This window comes from Alternaria atra, assembly GCF_907166805.1.
Source record: "Alternaria atra isolate CS162 genome assembly, contig: 29, whole genome shotgun sequence".
In the NCBI taxonomy this organism is placed as follows: Eukaryota; Fungi; Ascomycota; class Dothideomycetes; order Pleosporales; family Pleosporaceae; genus Alternaria; species Alternaria atra.
The window spans coordinates 490,434-505,658 of record NW_025091327.1 but is presented as its reverse complement, the minus strand read 5'-3'; the positions used below and the strand labels follow the sequence as shown (position 1 = coordinate 505,658).

Genomic DNA, 15,225 nt, shown 5'->3' with positions numbered 1-15,225 from the left:
TATGCTAACCCCAACACGCATCCTCCGCGCATCATGGTCAAACACCCTCCGACTACCAAAATCTAGTTTTCCGCCGCGACCGTTAGCGTCAACGAATCCCACCTATCTCAAACGATGCACCGATGACCTGTATGCGTGGCAGGCAAGCCCCGAACGCGTTCTACGTTATGGACACCTGGAGAAGCGGTTGAATGGACATAACGGCGAGAAAGAAGGCAGTACGCCTAGGGAGAGTTTTACTCTGCATGATGGACCACCGTACGCCAATGGGCCACTGCACATTGGGCATGCATTGAACAAGATCACAAAGGACATCATCTGTAGACACCAGATTGGACAAGGAAAGAAGGTATCATATATCCCTGGATGGGATTGTCATGGTCTGCCTATCGAAATCAAGGCTCTCCAGGCGCAAAAGAAGGATGCGGCGCAAGCAGATCCTGTAAGCGTGCGCGACGCTGCGCGCGAGTTGGCGACTCGGACAATTGAAGAACAGAAGAAGGGCTTCAAAGAATGGGCTGTCATGGGCGACTGGGACAACGCATACCAGACGATGGAACGAGGTTTCGAGATCAGGCAGCTAGAGGTGTTCAAGAGCATGTTTGAAAAGGGCTTGATCTATAGGCAGTTCAAGCCGGTATACTGGAGCCCAAGCTCAAGAACAGCGCTTGCGGAAGCCGAATTGGAATATGACGAGGGACATAAGAGCTTAGCTGCTTTTGTTCGGTACCCGGTGCACCTGTCGGAGGCATTGAAGAACGGAGCGCTGAAGGATGTAAACAGCGAGGTTAGTGTAGTCATCTGGACAACCACACCCTGGACTTTACCCGCGAACAAGGCGATCGCGGTGCACAAGGACATGCAGTATTGCGTAGTCAGAGACATTGAGGAAAACGGCGAGCTGATTCTGATCGCTGTTTCACGAGTAGCGGAATACGAGAAGATCCTGGAACGGAGGCTCGAAGTCGTCGTAGCAGATGTGCGTGGAGCCGATATTGCTGAACAAGTAAAATATGAGAACCCGTTCCAGAAGGCTAGTGGACTCCAACCGATAATTCATGCGGACTTTGTCACCGACTCATCGGGTACTGGGCTGGTTCATCTCGCTCCTGGACATGGTATGGACGACTACAACGTTTGCATGGCGCTCAACGTCCCAGCTTTTGCGCCCATAGATGATGCCGGCGCCTTCACAAAGGATGCGTTCCCTGAGCAGCCCGAGCTTTTGGAAGGACTACCTGTTGCTGATATCAAGAAATCGGGTAGCAATGCTGTGTGCAACTATCTCCAGAAGCTGGACATGCTCCGAGGCAAGCAGAATTACCGTCACAAGTATCCTATCGACTGGAGAACCAAGGAGCCTGTCATCACCCGAGCTACTGAGCAGTGGTTTGCCAACGTAGAGAGCATTAAAGACGCCTCAATGAAAGCAATCGCCAATGTCAAATTCATGCCTGAGACTGGTAAAAGTCGTCTCGAGAGCTTCATCCAAGGACGAAGTCAATGGTGTATCTCGCGACAGCGCGCTTGGGGCGTCCCTATTCCTGCCTTGTACAAGGTCGAAGGTGATACACTGAAAGCGACTATGGACTCTGAAGTCATTGACCATGTCATCGAAGTGATCAAAGAACGTGGGATCAACGCTTGGTGGACGGATGCGCAAGACGATCCAGCCTGGAAGCCGAAGCATCTTACCGGAACGTATGTACGTGGTAGAGATACCATGGACGTCTGGTTCGATAGCGGCACTAGCTGGACGCTCCTTCCACAGCAAAGTGACCAACCTGTTGCCGATGTATACCTTGAAGGCACCGACCAACATCGCGGCTGGTTTCAGTCATCACTCCTCACCCATGTCGCTACCCAATCTTATTCGACCGAGACCGTCAAAGCACCGTACAAGACCCTGATCACTCATGGCTTCACACTCGACTCCAATGGTCGTAAGATGAGCAAGTCTCTCGGTAACGTCATCTCTCCAATGCAAATCATGTCGGGCGAGCTCCTTCCACCCGTCAAGCGGAAGAAGCAAAAGGGCGTCAAGCAGGACCCTGCGGCAAAGAACACGCCAACATACGATGCCATGGGCGCCGATGCTCTCCGCCTCTGGGCCGCAAGCAGCGATTACACACGCGATGTCACAATCGGCCAGCCCGTCCTCATGTCCGTGAACCAAGCTCTACACAAGTATCGTGTTACCTTCAAATGGCTACTGGGCATCTTCTCCCTACCATCTTGTCCGCCACCCTTTGCCTCCTTCAACGACCTCACACTCAACATAACCAACTTCAAGGAACTCACAGATCGCCTGGCCGTCCATCGACTGGTACAAGTCAGCGCGGAAGTGCACAATCATTTCGGCAAATACGAGTTCTTCAAGGGTGTCAACGCGATCAACAAGTACATCTCAATGGATCTCAGCGCATTCTACTTCGAAACACTCAAAGACCGGGTTTACACTAGCGATAAGCATGATTGCGAGACACTTCAGCGCGTTCTGGGACTTATCTTCTATGAGCTATTGCAGATGCTTGCTCCAGTCTGTCCATTACTTGTTGAAGAAGTCTGGGATCATGTCCCAGATGAGCTCAAAGAAAAGAGTAGTCATCCTGCACGTGCGGTTTGGTCGCCTCTCCCCGCGCTCAGGGAATCTGAATCGGCTAGTCTAGAGTCTATGATTGATACTACTAGTACACTGGGAGCAGCGATCAAGATTGCACAGGAGCGCCTCCGTGCGGATAAGAAGATCGGTTCGAGTCTCGAGAGCGCAGCTACCATCTATCTACCATCATCCAACGCCGAGAAACTTCACGCGGAGTTCTCGGCTTGTATGCAGCCTTCTACTCCCAAGCTCGCTGACGTCGAAACTCAACTTGCTGGTCTTTTCGTTATCAGCGAGGTTAACCTCCGTATGCTGTCTGATTCTACCGCTTCTGCGAACGACGTCTTCACAGCAGAGGATCCCGACGTGATGAAGCAGCAGTCGCAGTGGTGTGAGGAAGAAGTACTCTCGAGCGATAGTGAGTCGTTGGGTAAGGCGAGGGTGCTCGTACATCCGCCTAGTAGGGAGAAGTGTCCCAGGTGTTGGCGCTTTGTGAAGGAGGTGAAGGAGGACGTTTGTGGGAGGTGTGGGGACGTTGTTTCGCAGCAGGGCGGTGTATAGATGTGCTGATGATGCTATATGGATTGTGGCTTTCGAGCTGCGTTGTACGTTACTGTAATTCTTAGACTTGTTGATCGCTGCATGTGCGTCAAACTTACATGGCATGTGGAAATAATGCTGTGTTTATTCTACATCTTCTTTCGAAACGTTTCCCTCCATGTACGGCCTATGTGCTGCCTCTTCCTCAGAGTCGGCTTCAAATTTGGCCTCGGAGTCTTTTTTGGGTGCCTCTTCTCCAGTGTCGATTTCTGGTGTTGGTGATTGTAGTTGTTGTTGTTGTTGCTCTCCAGTGTTACTTTCAGTATTCCTTCGCGCTCGCCTTCGAAAGTCGCTAGGCGAACAATCCACACTAACGGCCACTGGCGATCGACCTAGAGGAAATGACCGAGCTTCTTGAATATCCTCATCGATGTGGTCAGCTTTGGAGTAAGTCGGGGTACCCAAGGTTGTGAATTCGGCTGGGGGGCCGAGGAGGCTAGTATATGGCCTCCTGCCTGCCTCTTCTCTGGTATTGACTCCAGTCGTTGAATATTGCAACTGTCGCTGTTCTCCCGCGTCGCTCACTACACTTCGAGGATCCTGAACCAATTGTTGTTGATGCCCCGCATCGCTCACTACATCTCGAGAATACTTATCCGCCCAGACCTTGTTTTCGGTCGGGATGGTGAGGGAGCTGGTATAAGGCCTCCCTGTAGTGTACAGTCTCTCTGCCGCGGCTTCTTCGGAGTCTTCAGGGTCGTGGCCGATATTGAATGTTGCAGTCGGTCTTCGTACGTGTCGTAATAGTTGTTGATCCCCTGCGTCGCTCACTATTACTCGAGGATCCTCGGCCAGTTCTGATGTTCGACCGGGAGTGTCGATAGTACCTGAGAGCAGTCCTGATGTATTTGAAAGATTCCAAGGGGAAAAGCGGTTCTCAAACTCCACATTTGTGGCACTTGGAGGCGAGACTGTAGCACTCTCCTGCTTTCCATCGAAAGAGCTCCAGCCATCAGATGCCTTCTGTAACGACGGTTCTGTCTCTTCATGTAGCTGCCCGACTAATGAAGTAGAAGAGCCATGTCGCTGTTCTACATATCTGTTATGTCTAATGACTGGCGATACTGTTCCTGGTGAAATGATTCTACGTTTTTCGCTCGTGAAAGTTACAGACTTGGGGCTTTGGGGGACGATAACTTCTGTCTGTTGTGGTCTTTCTGGTCTTTCTGCTTCGTACAATATCATACGCTCTCGGAGAAGCTCAAGTGAGTCGCGCCCGGCCAAGACTTTTTTAGCAAGGGGCAAAGGTGGCTCTGCAAGGGCTTCTGCTTCTCTCGCTTTGCGCATCGCAGTTCGGGCTTCCTTGAACTTTGGCGCAATCTGATCCCACGAAGTATCTACGTTCTCTTCACCATGCTCAGACATGTCTGGCGCCATGTCTTCGTGTCGTTCACCATCTTGTGGGCTGCGCTCATTCCCAGTATTGTGGTTTTCCTCGCTGAAATTGAGACTTGATGCATCCGAAGACGATTCCGAATGTTTGTTCGTGGAGTGTGAACCAGAGGATTCCGGAGCGCTTTGCCGCGCAGCATTCGAAGAAGTATCCGCTTCTTCCCAATGAGCCATATAGTCGGTCTGAGGTATCGCGAATAAAGAGATCTGCTGGAGATGTCGTGAAAGATGCGATTTCAGCTTATTCGCATATTTACCACATAAAGTACAGGTACCGGAGGCTGCACGCGATGGTCTCTGGAAGCCGTGATGTAAGTTCTGGAGCTGTGTTTCACTGAGGGGCTCAGAGTGGATTGTGTGCATGTGATCCAAAAAGTCCGACATCTCGCAGAAGGACTCGTGCGATTCCGTGTTACAGAACCACTCGACACGATGCGTTCTTGACTCGTGATTGAACCAGTCATCCACAGTTTCAAAAAGATATTCGTTCAGCTGGCATTCAGGGTATGTGCAGATGTACGGCTGTAGATCAGATAAGACATGCTTCCTAGTCCCATAGTGTCAGCTGTTTAGATTGCAGCGACCAGCTACATGTACTTACTTCCATTGACGCTCATCAATGATGATTTGAGCCGTGGAGCAATACGGACAAATAAAATGTTCTAATGCTTTCCCGTCTTTTCCCGTTGGTCGATTCGGGATTCTGATCGCAATATCTTTCCCTGCCTGCTCTGACGCCGTGGAAGATCCGGAAGTGGATATGGAAGGGGTGTAAAGCCCTACCACGGGCTTCATTGCTGACACAAGAGCACTAGGCTTTAGTGTCGTTGCTTTGGTAATTCCAGTGGTTTGACTCGGTGTTTTGAAACTGGAAGTGATCTCACTGAAGCCATCACCTCCATCCGTCCTGGGTTGATGACGGTAGCTGAGCTGAAACGTGTCTGATGACGGCGTTTCTTCGTATTGTAAGGCTTTTGTATGGTCTTTGCGGTACATGATAAGCTGCCTGCGTCTCGATATCATCTTTGCTAGACGTAGAGCAACAATTTCGTGAACGTTGGGATACTTATCTTTGACATACATGATATCGAACGGAACGTAGCCTGATGTATCTGCACTAACTTTCTTCCGCATTCGATCAACTGGCGCAGGACGTCGGATAGGTAGTTTCCAGAGACATTCGACGACGAATTTGGTAGAGTCTAATGGCAAGGCCTCAGTAGTCGCGACACCAAGCGAGAGAGTTGGAGCCTCTGTATGAGGGCGCTTTGGTATGTACGGAGAGTGTCCTTGCTCGGGTGGCAGTTCCGTTTCTGAATCAGAAGAAACTTCCCAGGGTGAATCACTGGAGTCCAAGTCGTCTAAGCTCGTATCCAGAAGGCCACAGTCTTCAACTGCATCCCTAAGGGCTGCCGAGTTCTCATGCGTAATCGCATGCAATGCTTGAGAAGTTTAAGTCAACAAATCTTAGGTATGAATTTGAGCTCATCGTACCTTTGTCCAGCTGTGACACAAGTACGTGATTAGCGCTTAGTCCATAGATCGACAACTTGAAGTGACTGCGAAAAGGTCTCTTCAATGCGAAGCAAATTCCCTTACAGAGCTCCGCAGATCTTGCAATAACTTCGATACCTAAGAAAGTGTAAGTCTCGGTGTAGGTGTTGGACGTGAGTTCATACCTGATCCTTGTAGAAGGAGGCCTCTCTAAGCCGATAATCTAGAGACATCTCGTACTTGGCACCTTTGTGCATAGCGCCAACGTTTCCAGCCCAGAGTTTGTATCTATCAAACACATCATACGCATCTTCTAAATTTTTCTGATGAGAAGGGGATTGCAGTGCATCGATTACCGCAAGAAAAGCCTGGACGCAGCTAGCATGGATGTGAGAAATGGTGCTGTCCATATTTTTGGTATGGCATCTTGTTCACTAGGAAGTGGAAGAAGACATGAGGACTAGAGCGCAGCTGAGCTGTCATCTATGAGAATGCTATGAGGGGCACCTGCCGACTAGAGCATTTCGGGTATAGTGATGCGGGTAAGTATGCCAGAACTACTCTTCTACCACGACATTCTTTGCACACATCTTCTGTCCGTGCGGACAAGCAACGACTATTGGATTGCCGAGGATTTTGGAACCATAATACCTCCAACTGCATGCTCTGTAAGTCTCACCACCACTTGGTGGGAACGCCCAGGTTAACAAGGTGATTATAGTAACGTCGCAAGGTTACACCTATACTCGTCATGTCTGGATTCGAAGTAGCTGGAATTGTACTCGGCTCGATTCCGTTGGTTATATCGGCTTTAGAACATTATGCGGAGGGCGTACGAAATCTAGTTCTAGCGAAGCATACCATTACTGACTTCACCCCAGCTGTCAACAATTAGAAGTATGCAAAAGTACGAGGAGGTATTCGAACATCTGCATGCTTCATTTGTGACTATCTCTTGTATCTACAGAAACGCCTGCGAGGAGTTACTGAGTCCACTTGCCCTCTCGGATGCCCAACTGTATCAATTGTTGGAGCATCACGAAACGTCATCATGGGAGAGCCCCAAGCTCAATGAGGCTCTGCGCAATCGACTGGGAAGTAATTATTTGCCTTTCAAATCCTCTATTAAGCAACTTAACAAGAAAATCAACCTTTTCGGCCGAAAATTACAATTGCGCGACAATTTTCAGGTAAGTGCAGTCGTGTGCGGAAGGTGAGGATCTGCTAAGATTTATTAGCCGCCCTGGACGACTCCAACAGGAGGTAATGATGCAGCGGCGCGGAACAAGTTCTTCAACGATCCGTTCATACGAATCAAAGGGGGTTTCAAGTCGAAGCAGTACAAACAGCTCTTGTCATCCATCGAAGAAGACGTAAACCGCATTTCCAGCCTCACTGCGGGAGCGATTGCGCTTGAACCATTACGACTTCAGAGAAGACGCAAAGCGAACACGGAGTATTTGCTGAAGTTTCGGCAACAAGCAGAAAAACTTTATGACGCCTTCAATACGCGATGGTCCTCAAGATGCATGTGCCAGTGTACGCATCAAGCTAATTTGCGTCTTGACATACAAAGAGACCAAGAGTCCGGCAAGCCTTCTACCTTCAAGCTGGTATTCACATTCGGTTCACCAGATTCCGGGCAAAATGCTCCTTGGAAACCACTCCCAGTCGAGATCGAAGCTGTAGATATAATCGACGTAACAAAGCCTAACAACAGCTCGTTACTTCCCAATATCGTCATACACTCGAACACGAAAGCGGATGATCACTGGAAATGCCTGAAAAGAGCCCCGGACATCGTCGACCTATGCGCAGCACTGCAAAGCTGTCCAAGCCTTGACTGCATAGGTGTCATGAGCGACAAGCTCGCCAAACACCACATCCACACTCTTCACCCTCCCAACGCAAACCCCATTGACAAACGAGTCACAATACAACAGATGATAACGACACAAGGTGCAACCTTCCAAATCAAAGAAAAGTGTACCCTAGCTCTCACTCTCGCATCCGCCGTCTACCATCTCCACAACACGCCCTGGCTGGAAGAAACCTGGGACCTGAACGACATCTGCATCCTAAGCCAATCCGTACTATCTGACCAACCCTACATATCCCGTGACTTCCCAGCCGCAGCCACGATACCAGTGCAAAGCCAAAGGATGCGTATCATCAAGAACAGCATCATCTTCGCTCTCGGCGTCGCGTTACTAGAGATCTCATACGGCAAACCACTGCATGCGTTTGTCACCGCAGATGACCTAGATGCCACAGGTAATCGTACGGCTTTCACCGATTATCTTATTGCGGATCGGTTGGCCGAGGGCTTGCGTACGAGGGAGTTGCGGAATTATGCGGACGCGACGCAGAGGTGTATTCATTGTAACTTTGAGGCTTCGGTGTTTAGTTTGGATGACGATGATTTCAGGGAGAGGTTTTACCAGGGTGTTATAGTACCACTAAGGAAGGACTACGAATACGTCGTTAGTACTGTCGCGACATGATACATATGAAGGATAATATACCTGAAGTAAACCATGACCGTTTCATGCATCACGACATCACTATCAGTTCGTTTGATGGACAACTACATCACTCGTCAACTCATGAAGACAGAGGTTATGTACAAGAACTCGAGTTTGAAGAATGTAGGTAGATGATACTTGAGATAAGCATTCTGGAGCTTTACGAACTACTTACTGCTCCACTTAGTGCAACCGCGGAGAGTCAACCCGCAGGCTAAGCGGGTCCGATCTATCCGTACGCCATCCTCACCGTTCTTGATATTTTCGTGTCTGTAGCCATGACCAACAGAGTTGCTGACAGCGCCTGCTTCCATAATGGAAACTGTAGTATCATTCAGTACTCGCCAGTTTCTCTCTTAGATAAAGCACGCAGCAGGTCGAAAACCTTGGCGGCACAGCAGTTAGCCTATAAGTGCCCAACGTGTTGCGATACCGACACGGGACGCAGTTGAGAAGCATCTCCGCATCCGTGATGATAGCACTAACGTTCACCCGACTCTAGAGTGCTAGAGCAGCAAAGTCTCAGTGTTTTGACTTTGGCTTCCGGACTCCTTCGGACTCTAAGGAGTCCGTCAAGAGCCAGACTGGAGAGCTCCGAGTGTAGGACCGACCCTTGACATGGATACACAGAACGGACAGGGTATCTGTCTTTGGGTATCAAGAAGGTATTGTGAAGTCTTGGAGACGCGTGGTAGGTAAGATGCTGACTATACTAGCGAGTGTTTCTAGAACATCAGGCAGGAATGTCACTGAAAAGGTTCGCACCGAGGCCCGATAAGTGTATATTTGGATAAGATTCTATTGTGCTTCTGGGCGACCCCCGTCCACCCAGCTCTGCCAATCTGTATGTATACCGTGTAGGAGGTAAATGAGATTGCCATGGCGCCGTCTATCTTGCCTCCATGTCTAAGGTAGTAGTAAGCCGTATATTTGGTACATGCGACTGAGACTCCGGACTGTTCGATTGGAGGCCATTCCCTCTAACGCGCAATCGACCCTGTAGCACGTCAGCTGAATGAGGTACTTTTGAACCTCAAACATAGTCAGCGATAGCTTGTAGGCTAAAGGGCCGTTGGCGAATCTGGAATGCGAACGGTCTCAGTAGTACTACGCCTCTCGTTGGGTTGCAGGGTTACGCGGTATACCAAAGAAGACGGGGCTCTATTTCTTGCAGTCGTCTGCCAGCTCGCATTATACTGAAAACTGTCCTATTGATTGGAAGATAGCAGCATTGCACCCTTGGCGCCGGGGTCGGACGGAGTCGTGCAGGCAGCGGGACGAGAGCTTGTCACGATTTGCCATGATACAGTTCATGGCCGTGACAGGTGTTGACCCCGGATTCCAGCTTACCAAGACTTAGATCAGCAGCCTTGTCACGGCGTTATCTTGTATTGATGTGGCAGGGTCGAGGTTTGTCGAGCGAATAGCGGAGAAGGTAGAGATGGTATCCCTCTTAGCGCCCCCTCTTAGTGTAGTCGCAGCTCCTTGCTAATTGCAGTGTACGTAGCGAATATGGCTGCGTTGATGGTCACGGGCCAAGCTGCTTACGTGTAGCGTGCCCGAGACTTCGGCGTGGAGCAGCGACCTGCCGCAATCGTGTTAATGGCTGGATGAGGCGGCTGAAAGAAGGCCCTCACGGACATGTCGAGGCGGATGATCCAACGGCATATGCCGTGTGCGGCAGAGCGTAGTGTCGCAAGACACGAAGACACGGGCGGGGATCAGCAGTGATTGATCAACAAGCAATCGCCCGCTCGCGGACCGAACAGGGGCTCTCTGTTCCCCCCACAGCGTGCAGCATTGGCGAATGATGGGATTTGCAGGCAGCTTCACACGAGTCGCCACTTCCAGAATACTTCTGAACTGGGTTCTTTCGGGCAGATGACGGAGGTGCGTGGCAATAAATAGCGGGGGTAGGGCGTGAGCGAGTGGGCGTCAGATGCACGCCGACGGCAGACGGACGTACGATAGCAAAAAGGAAAGGCAAGGCAAGCTGATGCCAGCGCACAGCGAGTAGCGGATGCTAGCCAGTAGTAGTGCAAGCAGTAGGGGTAGGCGTGCTGTATGTAATCTTTGCAGCGTGCGGGAACTGGGCCAGCCCTGGGATGCGTTTCAGGACCGAAGCCGTGCTGCAGCCAAGCTTCCCCGAGCGGCTCTCTGGGTTCGTCGCAGCCCTGCCGGGGCAGAAGGGAGGGCGGGCGTGTGAACGTCTGGCTACCAGCGTCGCCAGCATCGTGGGAGAGGGCCAAACAACGGCGCTCGGCGAGACAGTCGCATAATCATCGGCAGTCACAGGGCGTGCGGTGACGCTGCGGAGCATTTGACGGATAGAAAAGCTTCCAGAAGGCTTGGAGGCTTCGACGGCTGCTGGTCAGTTTCGACATGAGTGGGGATTGTCCACCAGCGCGCCTTCCTCTTTTCGTCTCGAGTAACCCAATCACGCAACGCCTGCACCTCTCCTCCACCACACTCAATCGATTCCTATCCCCGACCTCTGCCCTTGCTGCTCTCGCCCTCAATTCACCCTCACGACCTTGCCCGCGCCCGATGCTGCTCAGAGTGCAGCCCATACTGCGAGTGCGCTCATGCGACACTGACGCCGAGGACCACTAGCCCCTGCGTCTGCGACCAGACCAAACCAAACCACGACCTCACCCGGCGCCCTGAAGACAGCGCTCCGTGTCGAAGACGCTCTTCAAACACGCTGCACCCGAATCCGCCAGAGACACCAGTGCGCTGCGCATCTCGAGGCTCGCCCGCTGCTGAGTCCCGCTTGTAACTGAGTGAGAGTGAGAGAGAGAGAGAGCGAGGCAGCTGCGTGCTGTGCCCTCCCGCCATCGCACCTTCCCGCCCACGTCGCTACCCGGCTTCCTCGTCGCATCCGCCCGTTGCGCCTTGCACGTATACAATAAACAGAGCAGATTGGTGTCGTGTGCACTGGCGGCCTCCCTCCGCATCCCTAGGTTCCCTGGAGCTCCCACCGACGTCGTCGTTTCAGAGTGCATCTCAGACCAACGCGCCCATCCCATCTCTGCGCTCCCCCACGCTTCCAGACGCACCGTACCGTCCGGAGCTCTCCTGTGTCCACTCTCACTGCGCTCCACACCTGCAATTGGCTATCGCATCCACCACGCTTCCGCCTCACATTCACCCGTAACTTTACTCGACCCCCTTCGGACGTCTCATCGCGATCCATCACCCTCTCTATTTTGCGACTCCTCTTCAAACCCCTCCCCTCTGCGCTGGAGACCAGTGCTGTCTGGTCGCCGCACATAGGCGGAGACAATGGAACATGGCGCGTGCAATGTTGTCTACATTGACCGACGGGCCAACGACGAGCATGTGCGGAAAGAGACGCTGTCCAAGTCGCTTGTTGCGAGAACCACCTCTGGAACTGTAGGACAGAGCTACTTTGCCATCGGCAAGACATCACCGCGCGAAGTACACGACAATGTCGAAGCGATATTGTCCATCTCCACTGAAGGTATTACGTCCGTCTTCCGCGCCCATATCCTTGCTAACACATCCAACAGTACACATCTGCAGCACCGGCCGCGCGTGCCTACAGAAGATTAACCAGCTCATCGATTCCACCAAATCCAGCATTCCTACCTTTGTCATAATAGACATACCCTACGATGAAGAGCAGCGCATGAAGCGTTTGTCTCGCGAACCGCGCACGCCGTCACCCACCTCCTCACGTCTCACACGGATGGATACCAGCGAACCTGATGACATCTACGCCATGCACCTACTCACCCACATATCCTCCGAAATCTCGTCGCGAAACTTCTCCAAACTCGTTGTACCTGTCGTTATGCTCTCAGGTCTGGGTACCGAAGAGCCGTCCTCAGCTGGCCCGCTGCCGTCGCCTGGTCTACAGGTATCATTTTCCCTCGGCGACAATGTTCGGTTGACCCGATACCTGGACGCTGGTGCCGTTGACGTTCTGACAAGTCCCATGTCCAGAGATCGCATGCTTGGCTTGGCCGTCCACGCCTATCGGTTACAGAAGGAGTTCTCGAGAGAAGAAGCAAGCTTTCTGACTACTAAGCGAAATCGGAAGCTGTCTTGGGTCGGTGTCGACGATACGAAACCATATGCCTATCTGCGGGAGGCCATGGTGTCAAATCTGATGACTGGTATCTGTAACCCGGAGACAGTGGGCGACTCACTCGAATCTACGTATGTACACACCATAACGTGGGACCCGTGGCTAACAGCAATAGGGACTTCCACCTTGATGAAGATCGCCAGATGGTTGTTGAAGATGCAGTAGGTACTTGGGCCTTTTCAGCGCACGACTTCACCGACGATGAGCTTCTTTATGGTGCTTTCGTCATGCTCAAGCATGCACTGCAAATGCCTGAGTTAGAGAAGTGGACGATAACTGAAGGCAAGTGAAGCGCATGCCAGTACTCTCTTATCTGCTAACGAATCTCTAGATGAGATGATCGTCTTTCTTTTGGCCAGTCGTACCGCCTACAACGAATTCGTCAAGTACCACAACTTCCGTCACGTTGTCGATGTCCTCCAAGCTCTCTTCCACTTTCTCGTCCGAATCGGCACTCTACCTCCTTACCCCTCGGCTTCATCCAGCATCTCCACCCCGAAATCACCAATCGCTGAGCTTCTCAAGCCTTTTGATGCGCTTACGCTGCTAATATCTGCCATCGGACATGATGTCGGTCATCCGGGAGTTAACAACGCTTTTCTAGTAGCACTAAATGCACCACTAGCCCAACTCTACAACGACCGATCCGTCCTAGAATCTTTCCACTGCGCTGCCTACTCTCAAATATTACGCCGCTATTGGCCGAGAGCATTCGCTGATGCTGCGATGCGGAAACTTATGATCAATAACATCCTCGCAACAGACATGGGTCTCCATTTCAAATATATGAGCGACTTGGGTAATCTACAGCAAAAGGTTGCACATGACAAGGGGATAGTCGACGGATGGAGTGCTAAAGTACAGGAAGAACAAAAGGATTTGACATGTGGGCTTCTCATCAAGTGCGCAGATATTTGTAACGTGGTAAGTTTTGCGGCAACACCCTACTAACGCATTGTTACCTAACCTTTCTAATCAGGCGCGGAAATTCGAGACCGCTGCCAGATGGGCCAACATTCTTACGGATGAATTCAGCAACCAAGGTCTCATGGAAGAGGAGCTGCAGATGCCGTCCTGTTTGTTCGGCGGCCCACCTGTACGAGAGGACATTATCAAGCTCGGTGAATCCCAGATCGGCTTTATGAATATTTTCGCTAGGCCGCTGTTCGAGGCTGTCACAGACATCCTACCTGCGATGCACTTCGCTGTCGACGAGATTCTGACCAATAAGGCTGTTTGGGAGAGAAAGATCGACGAAGAACGCCAGAAGAAAAGGAAGAACAAGGGTATGAATCTTGGACTAATAACACCTGGATTTGCTGTCGATCCAACTCCGAGTCCACTCTCTGGAGGGCCTAGCAGACCCGCCGTAAAGATACCGCTAAGTGCGATCAAGACCATCTCTCCAGAAGAAGCGACCCGCCGAGGATCGACAGGCTCTATCTACTCCATTCCAGCAGCGACGTCTGAATCACGAAGATCCTCTTCAATTATTGACAAGAGCTCACGGCGATCTTCGACGACCGCCGTTCCTGGCCAAAGAGCCACGAGCTCCTCCGAGAATGCCACTTCGTCAAGACGAGGAAGTAGAGACCCCAGTCTCACTGCGATCCTGGTGACACAGACACCAAACGCGTTGGATCCGAAAGGGCAATCTCCAGGTGCCGAGGATCGGTCAAAGACTGATCGCAAGGACACTTTGACAAGGTCGTCGTCACCGAAGAAAGATGGCGTCAGACCAGTCACAGCTCCCTCCCAGGCCAGGCGCAGTCAGGGTGAGTAAACGTCACTTGAGACCCGTCATGGCATATGAGCTAACTGTGGAAAAAGTTCTTGATCCTTACCCCGCGCAACAGCCGACGTCGCAAAGTCACTCACAGGTCGATCTCTCGCAAACTGCTAATGGAAACTATGATGGTTCAAAGTTGCAACAATGGGACACACACAACAAGTTGAGCGCCGATAGCAACGCAACGCGCTCGGATGTGTCGCGTGACTCGAGCTGGTGGCGACATGTGAGTACCAAGCGACGCCCTCGCGATGTTAGGAACGGAGATGCGGATGGACGAGCTCCGTTGAAGGAAGTAGCGCCGGATTCTCTTGCGCCTCCGAACCCCGATTCGACTACCACATCGCCTACTTGCTCTAGTCCCGGCAGGAAGACGACGACCGGCAAGATTATGAACTTTTTCAAGCGAAAGCCTAGCCACAAGGAGCCAGAGAAGCAATTATCTAGCTTCGGTAGCTCTTCTCAGTTGCGAACACCACACACGAGCGATCCTGGGCGCTCACTCAACAGCGACGATTGATTTCACTAATACCTTTCTACGCCTCTATTGACCTTAACATTAATGACCAACGCCGCATCCGATACCACGGTATTTCCTTTAGTCTCAACATACCACTTCAAAAGCAGTCCTTGGTCTCTGCGACACTTGCTTTTTGGTTTCCTTCTTATTTGGCACTTCTAGGATTTGATACCTCTTACGCATGGCATG

At 51.4% G+C, this 15,225-nt stretch overlaps 4 protein-coding genes across 4 annotated transcripts; 3 read left to right on the top strand and 1 right to left on the bottom strand.

Moving 5' to 3' along the window:
* Position 1: 1 nt before the first annotated feature.
* On the top strand, positions 2 to 3,163 carry ALTATR162_LOCUS8462 (uncharacterized protein; the record flags this gene model as incomplete). The annotated part of the gene is made up of 1 exon (XM_043316092.1): positions 2 to 3,163. One exon carries the CDS (start codon positions 2 to 4, stop codon positions 3,161 to 3,163), a length of 3,162 nt encoding a protein of 1,053 aa, XP_043172027.1.
* A 49-nt stretch (positions 3,164 to 3,212) lies between these two features.
* On the bottom strand, positions 3,213 to 6,345 carry ALTATR162_LOCUS8461 (uncharacterized protein; the record flags this gene model as incomplete). Its single annotated transcript, XM_043316091.1, has 7 exons — positions 3,213 to 3,215; positions 3,262 to 3,280; positions 3,327 to 4,233; positions 4,291 to 5,141; positions 5,196 to 6,036; positions 6,089 to 6,098; positions 6,274 to 6,345. The coding sequence occupies 7 exons, from the start codon at positions 6,343 to 6,345 to the stop codon at positions 3,213 to 3,215; spliced, it is 2,703 nt and encodes a 900-aa protein (XP_043172026.1).
* A 494-nt stretch (positions 6,346 to 6,839) lies between these two features.
* Positions 6,840 to 8,592, top strand: ALTATR162_LOCUS8460 (uncharacterized protein; the record flags this gene model as incomplete). The annotated part of the gene is made up of 3 exons (XM_043316090.1): positions 6,840 to 6,920; positions 6,970 to 7,278; positions 7,327 to 8,592. The coding sequence occupies 3 exons, from the start codon at positions 6,840 to 6,842 to the stop codon at positions 8,590 to 8,592; spliced, it is 1,656 nt and encodes a 551-aa protein (XP_043172025.1).
* A 3,306-nt stretch (positions 8,593 to 11,898) lies between these two features.
* Positions 11,899 to 15,036, top strand: ALTATR162_LOCUS8459 (uncharacterized protein; the record flags this gene model as incomplete). Its single annotated transcript, XM_043316089.1, has 6 exons — positions 11,899 to 12,097; positions 12,147 to 12,798; positions 12,843 to 13,009; positions 13,059 to 13,651; positions 13,707 to 14,502; positions 14,558 to 15,036. The coding sequence occupies 6 exons, from the start codon at positions 11,899 to 11,901 to the stop codon at positions 15,034 to 15,036; spliced, it is 2,886 nt and encodes a 961-aa protein (XP_043172024.1).
* Between the last annotated feature and the right edge of the window lie 189 nt (positions 15,037 to 15,225).